Genomic DNA, 16,182 nt, shown 5'->3' with positions numbered 1-16,182 from the left:
AACTGGCGCACGTGCAGAAGTGTTTGCAACATCAGGGGCTAAAACTGTATTATTATTAAAAACATTGGTTTTATTGGGATAAAATTTCTGTCAGTTCAGATCCAAACTGGTTTAGTGTTAGCACTGGGACGTTATTTCCATACACTAGCAAAGCAATTGTGAGCTTTTTTATATACACACTGCTAAGCCCATATTTTGGCAGCTAAGGGTGAGTTTTATAAAAGCACCGAAGTGATCTAGGAGCACGAGTCTGATTGAACTCAGACTGCAAATCCTGCTGAAGGAGAATGGTCAAGTCAAAGCATTCAGCTCCTGTGACTAGGGGTAGTTCGCTCTGTGGGAGGGTGGTGGTGTTTGCAGATAGAGGACGGGCTACTGGCCGGGCAGTTTTGTGTCTGAGTTTGTGTTTCTCTCACACAAAGGATGTTACTGAAGCTCTCAGAGTAATAAGCACAAAACAATCACGGGGGGGTGGGGGGGGAGAAGAGCGGATAACACAGAAATACAAAATCTGATTGACATTGAAAAGACCAATTGCAGTTAAGAAAATACCACGATTTAATGTAAAGATCCATTTTTTAATTTTTAGAAAAATAATTATTTATATCTACTTTTCTGGGGTCTCCCCTCACTCCTGGGCCCTCTTGGAGTGATGTGTCCCCAGCCCTAAGGCTGCTACAGAAGGCTTGGCCCTGTGATGGGGAGTTACCTGATGTTTATGGAGATGTCAAAGGTCCTCTGGGCCCTGGGGCTGTCACATGTCTTGGGGACTGTGTGCACCTCCAGCGCGAATGGCGCCTCGCCTGGCTTGGGGAGCACGTTGTACCTCAGGCTGGTCTGAAAGAGAATACATGGTTCTCTGTGTGTCTCCATCTGTCCATCTCCTTCCCTCCGCTCAGTTTCATTCTTTCCTTTATCTCTTCTCTCTCTCTCCCCCTTCTCCAACTCTCTCTGTCAACTCTCTCTCCCCCGCACACCTCTTTCCTATTTTCTCCTCCCCCATCTCTTCCTCTCTTTTCCTTCCCTCCTTACCCAGCCTACCCACCCTGCCATCTCCATGGGAATGAGATGGGCTCCCCTCAGCAGCAGCCTCTCCCTCTCCCTCTGTCCCAGGGCCCCATACCTGCACGTAGACACATCCTTCTCCTGTCACCCCCGTGCTGTAGTCCCCTGGCACCTCTGGCAGTGCCACACGCTGGAGCAGCAGACGATTCGTATGATCCACCTGGAACTGGGCCTGGAAGTTCCCTGTGGATTGCAGGGTCACTGTGGACGCTCCTCCGCTCTTGGCATAGGTGGAGGCTCCGTATCGGGACAGTGCCTGGAGTGCCACCACTGTGTCCTGCCAGACAAGAGATGGGCCCAGGCACCCAAGGGGATAAATTAGCCATTTCCATGGGCCTGGAGTCCCCATCCTGACAGCAACTCCAACACACCAATGCCCTGCTCAGGTGGAGAAGAGAGACAGAAAGGTCGGCTTTTCCCATTTCCACCCATTCTCTCCCCATCACCAGCACACACCATGCTCCCTATTCCCTTGGGCTCAGATCATCCAAGGTATTTAGGCACCTCTCTCCCATTGAAAGCAGCCAGGTGTCTAAATACCTTTGGGAACTCTGGGGATCTGGTATCTCTGACACTCCACTGAAAGGAGCTGGGGGAAGATACCATCCACCCTCCCATGAAGACACCCTGCCCGAAGGGGCAGCTCAGGACAGACAGACCAAGTGAAATGGGAGCTGCCTGTGGCTCAGAGAGGACCATGGCGAGGCAGCCAGGAGACTCAGTAATGGAGTATGAGAAAGTCTTTCAGCCCTGTGGGTATCAAGCCAACCAGGAATATGGTGGAACATGGAGCCAATGATTGGTCCTGTCTAGAGAGGTCACTCCCAGAGGTCCCAGCCTCCAAGCACCAGCATGGCCTGCACCTACTCAAAGGGGGAGGTGGCACCTCCTGTTTGGTTGTCACTCAGGATGGTGCTTCCCCCTGGGTGTGTCTGGAAGTGACTGGCTGCTGCTGCTTCTCTGGGGAGACTTCAACTCCTGAGCTGAATTGGCCTGGCTGGATAAGGTCAGTGCTGGGGGGATGGCACTGCACTCGTGGGTGCTCAGTGCGAATCTTCTGCCCTACGTACACAGGAGTATCAGTTGTCTAGTCTCTCGCCTCATTAGCCCGCTGGAGCCTGTGGGGATTGGATGTCACTATGCTCCATGCTGTGACTATCCCATGATCTAAACTGTACAGTGAGGGGACTGCCCCCTCCCCAGGGCAGCCTCCCCCATCCACCAGGTTGCTTGTCTGTCTCCTGCCCTCTCCTGTCTGCCTGTCCCTCCTGCCCTGGGTGTCTGAGGCTGGGGATGGGAACAGCTCACCTGGGTGGAGGAGAAGCCCCCGTTGGGATTCTGCTGCTTGCTGATCCACTTTGCAATTTGAGCTGCTAATGACAGGTCGTCTTGGGATGGCGCCGGCTGAGTGGTGAGGTAAGCGAGGAGCACGTAGGACGTCATCTCCACCTCGGCGGAAGGAGCACGGGGGTGAAAGAAGGGGAGATCGGCTTTCGGCTCCTTCCCGGGCCTCTGCCAGTGACTGGAGCCATCTGCCGTGGGAGAAGGGAGAGGGTGGGCAGGAGAGAAGGAAATACAGATGCTCAGTACATGCCATTTCTAAGGGGGTTATTGACCTTCTGCTGCTGCAGGTGGGAGAACAGACCCCCCCGTCCTCGTTTGGCATATTGACATGAGACGTGAAAGGATTAAATAATCCCTCACTTGCTGGTCTAGTGGATTTATACAAACCTCGTGGTACGAACTCTCAGCAAGTAATCAGGCTGCCACCTCTGTGCCTACATCCCCTTTATCTTATGAAGGCACATCCCAGGAATGGACAGTAGCAGCCTTTATTGGGCTCTTTGATCCAAAAAGTGTGAGGTCGCTAAGTGGCCCCAGGCGCTCAAGGCCGAAGGGTTACAGCAGTGACGGTCACACCCCACTCTAGCGGGGTGAAGAGCCCATAAGTCCTTTTCTTACCAGCACAGTCCCAGTTCTTCCTGGGATTTCCTGGGACACCAGGACCTTAATTTGGGCCCCTCCGGAATGATCTGTTTTTTCATTTTATCAGTCCAAACATCAGGCTTCTCCTCTTTGTTTGTCTGTTGCTATAGGGAGCAGACGTCACTCTGTGCTGACCAGGGGCCATCACTCCCATGGAACGAGTGTTCAGAGTGAGGAGCAGTGTTTGGAGTGAGGAATGGAGCAGAGCCAGCGAAGACACCGGCAGAGCTGTGCTATTGCTCAGTGGGAATGGTACCATTTGGTCAGGTTTCACGATATGCTCACTCACAGCACTGAGGTGTGGGGGGGGTGGGACCCCCATATACACCCGTGTCAATGCAAAGTCAGGCACCGGCAGTACCGGCCCCAGCTCTCATTTTTAAAAAGTTCCCTTTGTCTTTATATGAATATTTCAGCACCTTAAAAAAAGCAACAATCAAACCATCCCCACAGGAACCAGCCCTAGGGAAAGGGGACCCGGCCCCAACTCTCTCCTCCCTGGTTATGACCCCTATGTCTGGGGAGCTGTAAGGCATCTCCCAGTGTCCTAAAATGTGCCCCCTTGATGCTTCTCTCCATGTAATGCCCCTTGGACCAAACCATCCTCTGCCTCACCTGCTGCCCCCTGAGCTGCTCTCGGTGCTGGCCCACCCCTGGGCTGCTGTAGCCACCAGAGCCTGGGGTGGGGGGGAGGAGGAAGCTAGATGTCACTGAGCTGCTTCCTCCCCCTGCAACAGGCTGCCTCCTCAAAATGGGCGACAGTCCTGGGGAGGAGGATGGGGGGGGGGACAGGAATCCTCCTGAGGCAAAGGGGGAGAGGAGGGTAGCGACGGTCTGGACCCAAAGGAGCAAGGAGAGGGAGAGAGAAGGAGAAACCAGGGGAGAAGGAAAGAAAAACCTTGGGTGAGAGATCCTAGGGAGGAGGGCAGGAAAGGGAGGGAGAGAACCTGCACACATGGTTGGGGAGGAGGGGAGAGACACTCAAGAAGGGTGGAAGGGAGAGAAGACGCCTCTAAGACCTGGCCAACACACAGATTTTGTGCCACTACAACTATTTTGGTTAGGGCTGTAATTTTTCTACTGATACCTCTAGTCTGGGCACAGACTGAGCTCTACCCTGACATCTGGTGGTGAACTGTGGAAAAGGACTTCAGGGGCAGGGGTGACATCTTCTTGAGTGACGGATGGAGAGTTTTCATCGGCCTAGCCAAACTTACCTGGGGGGTCTTTTGCTCATGGTTTGTGTTATGAATCCTGTTTGTGGTATTTCCCCAACATCATGCCGCATTGTTTCCCTCCTTTATTAAAAGGCTTTTGCTTCATTCAGACTCTGTGTTTGCGAGAGGGGAAGTATTGCCTCTTAAGGTGCCCAGGGGGGTGGTATGCAGGGCCGGATTAACTTTTTGTGGGCCCGGCACCAAACATATTTGTGGGCTCCCCTGGGGAATGATTATAAAAGGGGCTGGGGGCAAAAGCACAGTGGGGCAGGAGCTAGAGTTGGTCCCTGGAGCAAGGGAGGGGCCAGGAGTAAACTGCAAGTGCAGCAGGGCTGGGGAGGGGGTAAACAGGATCCCCCCTTGCCCCTGCCCACATAGAGCGGGTACCTACCTGGTTCTAGCCCAGTCTCTTTGTCTCTCTCTGCACTGAGCTGCCCCTCCTCCCACAGCAGCAGGACAGGTTCTCTTCCAGCCCTCTGGAGTGGGTGTTGGGAGTGGGAGGAGCAGAGGCTAATGTGGTTACTCCTATAACCGGACTTTTAGTTTCCAGTCAGCACTGTTAACCGGACACTCAGGTCCCATTTTCTACTGGAGTTTCCAGTCTGAAACTGGATACCTGGCAACAGGGCTGCCAGAAAAACCGGGGGGGGCGGGACAAGCAATCATTTTTAAAAGTGAGAGGGCTAAAGCTTAAGGGGGGGGGCAAGTGGTGAGTGGGCTAGGGAGTGGAGAGGAGCTAGTGGGCAGGGCCATGTCTGCTGTACTACCCAGGTAGGTTGGAGACTGTGGGGATCAACTGACACAGTATCCCCAGCCCAGGTGACATGACAGCTAGTGGTGGATTTAGAGTTAGTGGGGCCCCCTGGCCCTGTGCTCAGCTTAATTTTTGGGGCTCCTCCTTGGGATCCAGCCAAAAAAAAGAACATTCTCTCTTATCACCCCCCCAATCCCCATTTTTCATTCTTTTTTTCTTCATCCTCCTCCTATAAGTAATAGCAAGTAAATGAAAATAAAGTGCGGTACCTTGATTGTCCTTGTAGTCTAACATTTTTCCACAGACCACTTGAAAATTGCAGAGAGTCTCGATGGACCACTTAACAATCTTTTCAAATATTATAAAAAAACGTTGGGGTGCGGGGTCTGGCCAGGAGCTAGGGTGAGGGAGGGGGCTCAGGGTTGGGGCAGGTGTTTGGGGTGTGGAGCGCTTACCTGGGGCAGCTCCTGTTTGGTGCTCAGGATGGGGGGGGGATGGGGGGGTGCAGGAGTCAGGGCAGGGTGTGTGTGTGTGCGGAGGTTGCGTGACTCAGGGCAGGGGGCTGGGGGCGTATGAGGGGGGTGCAGAGGTCAGGGCAGGGGGCTGGGTGTGTGTGAGGGGGATGCAGGAGTCAGGGCAGGGGGCTGGGGAGGTGTGGGGGGTGCAAGGTCAGGGCAGGGGGCTGGGGGGCATGAGGGGGGTGCAGGGGTCAGGGTGAGCAGAGGGCTGTGGGTGTGCTCATGCGGGGGGCTGGAGGGGGTATGCCCCGATTCCAACCCCTTCCCCAAGGCCCCGCCCCCTCTGAGCATGCTGAGGCTCCACTCTTCCCCCTCCCTCCTGCCTGCAAACAGCTGATCGGTGGCAGGGAGATGGGGAGGGGAGGGAATGTAGCACGCTGGGGGAAGAGGCGGGGGAGGAGCTTGGCTGCCGGCAGAGCCGGCCCTGCTGCAGCAGGGGCCCCAGCAGCCGGCAGCATCAAGCTTCTGCCCCCAGAGGAGAGAGCAGGGGCTCTGAGAAGAGCGGGCCAGGGCCCCTTTGGACCATGGGCCCGGCGCCATGGTAAATCAGGTACTGGTGGTATGTAATTGTCCCAGGTCACTGGGTGGGGGCTCGAGCGGGTTTTGCATTGTGTTATTGAAAAGGAATCCCTAGATTCTGAAGCCAGCCCTTGTTGCTGCCAACTCTGATGGGCAGAAGGGTTACACATATACTGATCGAATCATAGAAGATTAAGGTTGGAAGAGACCTCAGGAGGTCATCTAGTCCAACCCCCTGCTCAAAGCAGGGTAGATCTCTACGGGAACAGTTCTACCAGTATTAACACCTTTACACTACTATAACTCTGTCTACAGTGCGGGAGTCGCACCACTTTAACTATACCAGTACAGATACAGCAGTATGACTTGTGTGTAGCCAAGGCCTGAAGGTCCATCTACCTTGGGGAAATGCTCTGTGTTAGAAAAGAAAATGCATTAAGCAGCACGCTGGTAAACAATACTTGGCACCTAGCATAAACAGGGATGGCTGGGCTTATAAATTCATTTGCTGTTTGTAAATTTAGGCTCCGGGGTGCCCTCAGGTGAGCTACAGGCAGCTAATGTGATTCGGTTGGCCATGACCAGCTGCTGTTTTTCACCCCAGCTGATCCTGTCTAGACAAGGTGCTGAGTTGTCTTTAGCAGTGTGTCAGCTAATGCATTTTCTAACACAGTGAGTTTCCTCACCTGCATGAGGCCTGTGAGTGTGGGGCTGGGGAAGGGGAAAATTGTGGGGGAGGCTCTGTGTTTGTGGGGGCTAGGGCAGGGGACAGAGAACCCAGGTGTCTGTTGTGACGGGAAGGGAACTTGGAGTGTGCGTGTGCTGGGACCCTGCATAACAGGGTGTGTGTGTGTGTGTGAATGGCTTTCGGGTGGGGGAGAAGGAGCCTATCTGTGTGAGTGGGTCCTGGGGCAACCTTGCACGTGCTTGTGCATTAGCTTGTGCCTGGGGCAGGCTTCAGTATGTGTGTGGGGAGAGAGAGATTTGTGGGGTGCAAGGAAGCAGGACAGTATGCCTTAGATTTTGTGGGCAGGGAAGAAGGGAGTATGTGAGAGATTTGGAGACTTGGGGAAGAAGAAAGAGAGCATGAGGAAAAGAAAGGAGAGATCAGTTATTTCACAGTATACAAAAGGGGAAAACAGACTGAAACAAACAGAGGAAAAGCTAATAAGCTCTGGAGTAGAGGAAGGGGGCAAAAGAAGGGAAGGCAGGGACAAGGGAAAGGGCAAACGCAAGGGAGACAAATGCAAAGGGAATGTTGACATTTTACCTAATAGGTAGGTTGGACACTGAAGGATACAATCAATGACCCAGTTTGAAAGGGCAGGGATACAACATGCTGTGAGGTCAGAAATGTGCCAGGGGCCGGCTCTGGCTGCCTGGGCTGCCTCTCTCTCAATCTTGTTTCTTCATGTCAAATAACATTCTCCCGCCTGGTCCTGGTCCCTCCTAACTTTCCTCTGCTGTGGTTTCCCCTCTGAGCACCTGTATATGATTCTCAATACATGGCCACTATCCAAGTGGGAGATGTAGGGCCAGTGGGCTGGGATGCAGGAGAAGGGCCAGTCAGGAACTCTCACCCTCCTTCACAGCTTCCTTGTCAAGCGAGTCCAGCAGTGCCCTGCGCTTCTCCTCCTTCCCCGCCAGGGCGAAGGCGTAGGCCAGTAGTGCCCTAGTGTACACGTGGTTTCCTCCCTGCTCTGCAGCCGTCTCCAGACAGAACAGAGCATTACGGACCACAGAGTGCTGTGTGGGGAGAGAGACATGGGCTGAGAGAGGGAGGGGAGAGGTCGCCCACTGCAATCCCACAGTGCAACATTCCCTTTAGCAGAGACTGTCTGGCAGCACTTTTGAACCAAGGGCCCAATGATGGGAAGCCCGCCTGGCTTTTACACAGTCAGCACATTCTCCACAGCCACAGCTGTTCCTGCTACTTGCTACCTTGTCCCACGTGCTGAGTGAACATTTCCCACAAGCACAGCGAAAGCTACGCAGCAACATTTCCCCACAAGGCAGTGCTGCTGAAAGCGGCACAGAGGGCACTGGGATGCCTACCCACAACGCACTACACTTTTGCCAATCTGGACCGATACTAGTTGAACACAACGCGCTGGCACAACTGGCCCAGTGTCAACTCACTGCACCAATATAGTCTTTTCGGTTGCTCACTGATGATAAAACTTTTGCCAGTGCGATTTCTGGGTGTGGAGCAGACCTAACTGACAGAGAACAGAAATCAGCCCTTGATGGGGACCCATTTGGCTGGTGCCACCTGCCAAGGGGTTAAGTGTTATTTACCCAAGTGTTAAATATCTGTAAAACTCTAAGCTGTAGACTTATAAGAGAGGATCAAGCAAACGCCACCTCAAAAGTTTTTAAATAAAGATCAAATAAAAGGATTAGAGATGAGACAGAACCAGCGCCCTGGACTGGAAGGGAAGCTGCAGGGAAATTCCAATTCCAGATTTGGATCTCAATTTAAAGTCTTTTCTGACTGGATTTCCCCCTTTTTTAAAGGCTTCTCTCTCGGGATGGGAGGCTGCTGACTGGGGGGGTCCCCAGCTCTGTCTGTGGCTTGAGGGGTTACAGGTACGTACAGTGATGGGCAGAGGAATCTCCAGCAGCGCGATGGTGATGTAGGCAGAGAGCGTGACCTCATCGTCCACCCCGCCCTGCAAAGAACCACAGAGAGAGACATTAACCCCGAAACCCCGCCCACTGGCCCCTCCTCCCAGGAGCGTTCTACATCCCTGTTCTTCCCCACACTATGGTAGCTTCCAAGTATCTGCCCCTCTTCTCCCTTCCCCTACCCATGGTCACTCCATGTACAGTATGGTTCTCCCCCGCTCTTGCCTCCCTTGGTAGATCCCATCTGCCCCATCTCTAAGCCCCCTGCCCCAGGCCCATGTGCTGCAGTGGCTGAGCTGTTCCCATGCACAGCTGCAGGCTTTCTCCATGTCACTGGAGTCCTGTATGGGTCCTATGAGGCCCATGGGAAGCCAGCTGGGCAGATACGTCACCTTTATGGCATTGTTCAGGAGCGTCCCGGAGCTGCGGAAGCAGCCGTTTTCCTTCTGCTTGCCAGCGAGCCAGGCCAGGGCGTCCTGGATGTGCTTCTCCTCGATGAAGATGTGAGAGCGGGCCTGCGCGAAGGACTTGAGGACGAAGGCCGTCAGCCTGCGACAGAGAGCGGGCAGCAGTGAGAGCTCCCTCCCATGCCCTGTGCTCGCTGGAGGGGACGGGGTCCTGGGGCATCGCCAGCCTGAGGGGAAGCATCAGGGGCCGGAGAACTCGTGGCCATGGGCCCGGGAACCATTATCTCATTCAGCCACCTACTGACATGCAGCAGAGCCTGGGGGCAAAACCCAGCAGTTGTCTGACAGGGCACAGCAAAACTGCCCATTTTAGGACAGGAAGTGAGCCAGCTTCCTGCATTGGTTTCAAACGGACGGAGCACAGTTTAGGGGGTAGAAGGTGGTTGTCCAGAACCCTTGGGAGAACAGTCCTCAGAATCTTCAGTGATCAGGAATGGCCAGGACACTGGCTCTGCACTTTCTTATTATAAAAACAGCATCACAGCACCCCCTAGCATCAGACTGGGGTCAGCATTGAGGGGAAGAATGTCCCTTACTGAGCCACCCACCCCGCTCCCTGCAGCACAGCGCCCCCTAGCACCACACTGGGGCAATGGAGTCAGTAGCAGCAGAGGGAAGAGCAACCCCTACAGAGCTGCCCACTGCCACTCCCTGCAGAACTGTTTGTTCACCCAGCAAGGCATACACTAAGCATTGAGGGGCTGTGATGGCTCCACCCTGAGTTACCAGCCACCTCATTATCCTGAGGGCAGTGGTGGCTAAATTTTCCATCGGAGGGTCAAACACATAATTTCAGAAAGGACAAGTATCCACAATCAGGACTTCTGGGTGGATTCTCTGCCCTGTTCTGACCCCTGCACCCTGCTCAGGTAACACAAAGGGAGCTGAAACTACCAGCAAGTCACCCAGCAGGGGAATCTTTGGCCGGCACTTTTACATCATCCTCCATACAACCCCAGGTACAGAGAGTGACTGGCTGGAGTGTGCTGTGTTCTGGACACACCGAGCTGATATATGGTCCTCAGGGGACTGTGACCACCTGGAGCAAGTTAGAACAGCCCCCAGACTGCTCTAACCTGAGCTGAGCAGGGAATCAGGGGGCTGTAAATGGTTATTAATCCAAAATCGCAGGCCTCTAGCATATGAACTAAAGGAGATCTCCCTTCCCTACCACCTCTCATAGTTGCCTTATCCCACATCATCAGCTCTAGAGCTCCTCCCCTCTCCTCTGCCCCTTCATGATCAGCACCTGTTAACAATGGGCAAGCTCCAGGTTATAACAAGAGAAGGGAAAGAATTCAGCAGCACTGAAATCTTACCAGGTGTTCCTTGATTGCCTATAACGTGGCCCAAAAGTGCTGTAGGAGCCGTCCCGGTGTTTGTACTTCAGCTGTGTCTGGTAACCTGAAAGGGAGAATGAAGTTGGGTTTTACTGCAATAAAGTCCAGCTGTAGACATCAGCCAAGAAAAGAGAATCCTCAGCCCTGTCTACACACAAACATCCTGCTTTAATTGTACCAGTAACATGAAAATGCTGTGAATCCCCCAGTGTGGATGTAGTTAGGATAGTATAAAAGTGCTAATACCAGTACAGCTTGTTCCCAGATGGGAAAGGGATAGAACTGCATCCACACTAGGGGTTGAACTGATTAAATTATTTTGGTAAAATATCACCTCCTAACTGAAATAGTTACACTGGTACAAAGCTGGGTTTAGATCAAGCCTTAGGCGCAGAAGCAGGTCCGATGTAGAGTACACAAGCCAGGCAGGCCTCCCATTCCTAAAAACAGCCTCAGTGTCTCAGCAGAGAGGCCTGGGTCTTCTGTTAGGCGTTAAAAGAAAGTACAGGCAACAGGGTTATGATGTGCATCTACTAGCCACCTATACCAGGTTCAAGGATCCCTTTGCAGCACCTAAAATAAATGGGAAGGCTGTCTCTGAAAGATTGCTAACCCTCATTAAAAACAGGGTGGAGCAGAAATGGAGAATGAGGAATAATCAAAGGTGTGATCCAAACTGGGGCTGTTCTGAAAAGTGACTATGTGGAAAAGGCCACTTGTCACTCAGCAGCTCTGCCCTGTGTGTGTTCAGAGTCATGGCTACTGGCTTTACTGGCAAAGGTCATGTCCACATTAGGAATAAAGGAGCATTACCAACATTGCTAGCTAACACGTGTTTCAATCCTAACACAGACAAGGCATTTGTAGTTTCACACATGTTAGCTGGCTGAGTTAACCTTAGCGAGGACTCTAGAGTATACCTTGATCAACTAACATGTATTAAAACTACAAGTCAGCTAAATGTGTTACAAATAGACACATCTCCCCTAGTGAAAACAAGGCTTAAACCCAGGTTTAGCTCCATTTACTGCTGCCTGACCTGCAGAACCAACCCAGCTCTTCTTCTCCGCCTTGCATGTCATCAGCAGAAATGCACCCAGTGCAGTGCAGCACCCAGGCTGTGTCATTCATCCACATGGACCCATCTTCTCCCATCAAGCACTTCCAGAGAGTAGAGTTTCTACGTTCCTAGATGTCACCCTAGATCTAAGCATGCTACCGTGCTATGGCACCCCCTATTGGGAAGTGATCTATTGTAACACCAACCATTAATGAAGTAACTACTCGGAGTAGCTCCTGGGAAAGGGAACCTCTGACCGCTGGTGCAGGGTTGACGGGGAGGGAGTGTCAGAGGCCCTGGTTCAAAGGTGAATGATGAGTGGTCAGTTGTGACGGTGCTGCCAATACACTGGTGGCTAGGAAGGCCTATAGGCCATCTGGGGAGCCGAGTCTAATTTGCTGGGGTAAGAGTGAATTCCCTCAGTCCATCCATCCTTCCCAGTTGGAGCATTATCTGAGTAAGGCAGACACAAAAAGCTCCCAGCACAAGCTTGGAAGGGAGCAAGTGAAGAAACAAAAGCCCCGTCCCTCCTCACCGCTGACTAAGTATCCGATGGCCTTGGATTTGGTCTCCTCGCTAAGCTGCCCCGTCTTATTCAGATAGTCCAGGATGTAGATGTTGGGGGCAAACAGGACCATGTTCTGCTCCCCGCAGCCAAAGGGCATCTGGAGGAGCTGCTGCAAGTTCTGCATGGCTGTGCCCAGGATATCTCCTGGGGATGGAGACACAGGGAGTCAGTGTGGCCCAGAGTCGGCCTGCGGAGGCAGAGTGCACCGCAGAGCAAGGATGCTAGTGTGAGGCATCCATAACAGGCTTGTGAGATCACAGGCAATAAGAAGGAAAGAGAGAGACACACACAACACAGAGAAAGGAGGAGACAGAGAAATATGCTCTGAGAGAGAAGGGACAAATGAAAGGCAAAGTGAAGGGCGTGCTGCTGGAAGGACAGATGGGAGCACTAGGCTGGACGAATAGCTAGAGTCCTGGGCCCAGAGTCAGAGGTGGGGGGAAGGAGAGAGAAAAAGGGGTGAAGTGCTAGATAGAGACTACAGCAGTGGGTAGCTGGGGGATAAAGGGAGGGGCTGTGACGGGTGCACAACGGGGTGAGGAGTGGAACGGGTGGAAAGACCAGTACCCCATCAGGCACGGGGAAGGGACGGCAGCAGCATGCACAGCCAGGCTCTTCGAACTGCCTCACTTACCCAGCACTGAGAAATAGGCTCTGGCCGAGCCCTGCACCACGTTTTCTGGGAGCTTCAGGGACATTGGCTGCGGCGCTGTCTTTCCTGGGGAAAAGTGACATAGATGGGATTGTAGTAAAATCCCCCCGTGTAGCAGTGACCAGGCCCCAGCACAGGAGCTAGGACACTGCCCCTGCTGGTGTCTTTCCCCTGGCACTGCACAGGGGCTCCCTGCCTTTAGCAGCTCCATTCGTCCATCGCTTTATAGTGAACCCCCCACGCATCCCCAACTCCCCTCTCAGGAGTGGATCCCCTCACCCGCCATCCCAGCCCTTCACATGGAGCGAGGTGCCACCACCTGGTGAGACAAGGGAACTGCAGTCTCCAGCTCTTTCCCTGGCACCTTCCAGTTTGTAATTTCACACCATGGAATCAGAGAGTGAGAGAAGGGGAAAGCCCCATTAAATCCCATCTAGCCCATCCCCCCAGGACCGGGCAGGAACCTTCCCTAAGACCTATGCTTCCAGCCCTTCCCGTGGGGGCCATTCCAGCCCTTCAGTGTTAGGAAACGTTTGCTTGTTATCCAGCTGGAGGTGTCCCACTTTCTCAGTTCCATATTACTGCTTCTAGTTAGCTCTTCCCCTCGGACATCCGGGGTTTCCACCCTTCCCTTTGCAGAGGCAGGTCAGGTGTGTGGGGCTCTTACCAGCTGCACAGAGCAGGAAGTTGTAGGTCGTTTCCTTCTCAAGCCCTTCAGGCTTTGGGTTGGGGAGGAAAAGGGAAGGGGAAGGAAAATGAGAAAGGTGAGAACCTGCAGAGACACTGAGCACCTGGTGGCAAAAACATCTGGCATGGGGTGATGGGGAGAGATGGGGAGAAGGGAAAACGCTGGGGAAAAGAAAGAAAGAAAGAAAGAAAGAAAGAAAGAAAGAAAGAGCAGGGCATGAATCAGAGAAAGAGGGAGACTTGCAAATTCTCATGTAATAATAATTCTCATGAAGCCAGCAGATAATAGTTGGAAATTGGTACTAACAAGTTATTGCCTCCTCACTCCCCAGGGGAGGATATTGCAGTGTTCTACCATGGGTGATTAGTTGCTGCTAGAACACCGTAAAACGTGGACTTTCCTTGTTACACAGAGAGAACTTCCAGCTTTACACCATGTGCTGGTGCTGATAATATGCTGTGATGCTAATGAAGGGATGTAGGGGCTCGATCCTGCCAAGTGTTTAACTTTAAGGCTGTCTGAGGTCAATGGGACAAGTCATGTGCCTAAAGTAAAGCAAGCTTTGCTGGGTCAGAGCCAAAGCGCTCAGTGCCCTGAAATGACATATTGTAGTGACTGCAGGGCCACCTAGAAATTCACCATTACACACTGTGGCCAATTAGTACTGTAGGGCTACAGTAGAGATAGAACTTAGCTCCTCCTACTCCAAAGGCCCAGACCCCCATGGCTTGAGCTAAAGAAGAAGCCCTGTTATTTATTGAGATGACCAAAACAATTTTGACTAAAACTCAGGAACTAAATGTTGTTAAAAAAGTGGGTTTAGTCAAAATAATTTTTGTTTTTGGAACACACCCCTCCCCCACAAATTTTTATTCTGAGAATAGTCAGTTTCCCCCCTTTTTATAACTGTTTTCCAACTTTTGCCAGGTGGAAAACTGTAGCCAAGTGTGAAAAGGGGCTTTCCCTCACTTTCTCACACTTTTAAAAAACCTTTACCTCTCTTTCTTCAGTCGGAAAAGGTAAAAAGTTTTTAAAAGTGTGTGTGTATGGCAGGGGGAAGGGGGGAGAATCCAAAAGTTGACCCCCTCCCCCTTCTTTAAAATAACAGGGCAAGACCAGTACACCCCCTACATCCCATAAAATTGCCACTAGGCTCCTATTATTTTAAGCTCAATTTTCACCTCCTTCATAATTCTGAGAAAAATCATCTCTGTTTCCATAACTGTCAGATCAGCCAAAGATGAAGTTGGAAATTTCCACTAGGGTGACGGAAGCAAAGTGAATATTCTTCAGCTGAAGAGGTTTATAAATCACTTATTTTGAATTTTTTTGCGAAGTGTTTCACAGTTCTTTGGGTCCCTATATATTGAAAAGGGAGCCAAGTTATAATTCAAATGTCACTTGGCACATAGGATAACTTTAAAGCAAAAGCCAAAACAGATTGACTGTAACAGGACAAAACCATAGAAATGTAGGGCTAGAAGGGACCTTGAGCGGTCATGTAATCCATCACCCTCAGAACATGGCAGAGCCACGTACACCTAGATTACCCTGGACAGCTGTTTGTCCAAACTATTCTTAAACGTGCAATAATGGGGAATCCGCAGCCTTCCCAGGTAACCTGGGCCAGTGTTTACCTACCCTTACAGTTAGAAAGTTATTCCTGGTATCACACCTAAATCTCTCTTGCTGCAATCTGAGCCAATTACTTCTTGTTTTACCCTTGGTGGACATGGAGAACAATTGATCACCATTCTCTTTATAGCACATATTTGAAGACTGTTATCTTGTTCTTCCCTCGGCTCTCTCTTCTCTAGACTAAACATGCACAATTCTTTCAACCTTTCCTCATACGTCAGGTTTGCTAAACCTCTTATCATTTTTGTTGCTCTCCTTTGGACTCTCCTTTGGTTTCTGTCCCAAAAGATATGACTGTGAGAAACTTATCACCTTTGCTTATTATTTCAGTCACACGGTGTAACAAGATACCAGTATTTTTCTGCAAGAAATTATGCAGTATTACAGTTTATATTGGCTTATATAGTGACTTATCACTGCTTCCCTTTACAGCATTAGAGAACGTGTTATTGCTGAGATCATATTAAGTCATTATGGCTTCCCTATAAAACCAAGAAGACCTGCAGCATTATATCACTTGTCACGACACATCAGTAAGTTATCATGGCTTCTCTTCAGCACAGGGACTAAACAGCCCACATACCTCCACTAACAGCTGTTTGATCACCGTGTCCTTCTGCCCTTTGTCCGGGGTCTCCACTACCTCGTTCCTGCAGGGCAGATCTGTCTTCAGGGCCTCAGCGCTCACTGAGAAATTCACATTACCTGAAACAAAGAAGAATAAGTTTCAGAGTAGCAGCCGTGTTAGTCTGTATCCGCAAAAAGAACAGGAGTACTTGTGGCACCTTAGAGACTAACAAATTTATTTGAACATAAGCTTTCGTGGGGCTAAAACCCACTTCATTGGATGCATGCAGTGGAAAATACAGTAGGAAGATATATATATATATACACACACAGAGAACATGAAACAATGGGTGTTACCATACACACTATAACGAGAGTGTATTTTCCACTGCATGCATCCGATGAAGTGGGTTTTAGCCCCACGAAAGCTTATGTTCAAATAAATTTGTTAGTCTCTAAGGTGCCACAAGTACTCCTGTTCTTTTTAAAGAAGGATAGGTGTTCTGCCAGGCACT

At 51.3% G+C, this 16,182-nt stretch overlaps 1 protein-coding gene across 1 annotated transcript in view; it reads right to left on the bottom strand.

The window, feature by feature from the left end:
* The window catches only part of LOC128843419 (alpha-2-macroglobulin-like), a 133,744-nt gene that overhangs the window by 82,739 nt on the left and 34,823 nt on the right, over positions 1-16,182 (bottom strand). The window contains exons 21-31 of the mRNA XM_054040246.1: positions 15,684-15,805; positions 13,442-13,493; positions 12,757-12,840; positions 12,090-12,266; positions 10,474-10,558; positions 9,080-9,236; positions 8,657-8,731; positions 7,640-7,805; positions 2,374-2,597; positions 1,124-1,342; positions 710-837 (exon numbers count right to left, since the gene is read on the bottom strand). Of these exons, the coding sequence (XP_053896221.1) occupies positions 710-837; positions 1,124-1,342; positions 2,374-2,597; positions 7,640-7,805; positions 8,657-8,731; positions 9,080-9,236; positions 10,474-10,558; positions 12,090-12,266; positions 12,757-12,840; positions 13,442-13,493; positions 15,684-15,805 (1,489 nt within the window). The remainder of the gene's footprint in view (positions 1-709; positions 838-1,123; positions 1,343-2,373; positions 2,598-7,639; positions 7,806-8,656; positions 8,732-9,079; positions 9,237-10,473; positions 10,559-12,089; positions 12,267-12,756; positions 12,841-13,441; positions 13,494-15,683; positions 15,806-16,182) is intronic.

The sequence above is a fragment of the Malaclemys terrapin genome, chromosome 1, assembly GCF_027887155.1.
Source record: "Malaclemys terrapin pileata isolate rMalTer1 chromosome 1, rMalTer1.hap1, whole genome shotgun sequence".
Lineage (NCBI taxonomy): Eukaryota > Metazoa > Chordata > Testudines > Emydidae > Malaclemys > Malaclemys terrapin.
Note: the sequence above shows the minus strand (reverse complement) of the source record. Positions and strands in the feature narration are given on the sequence as shown.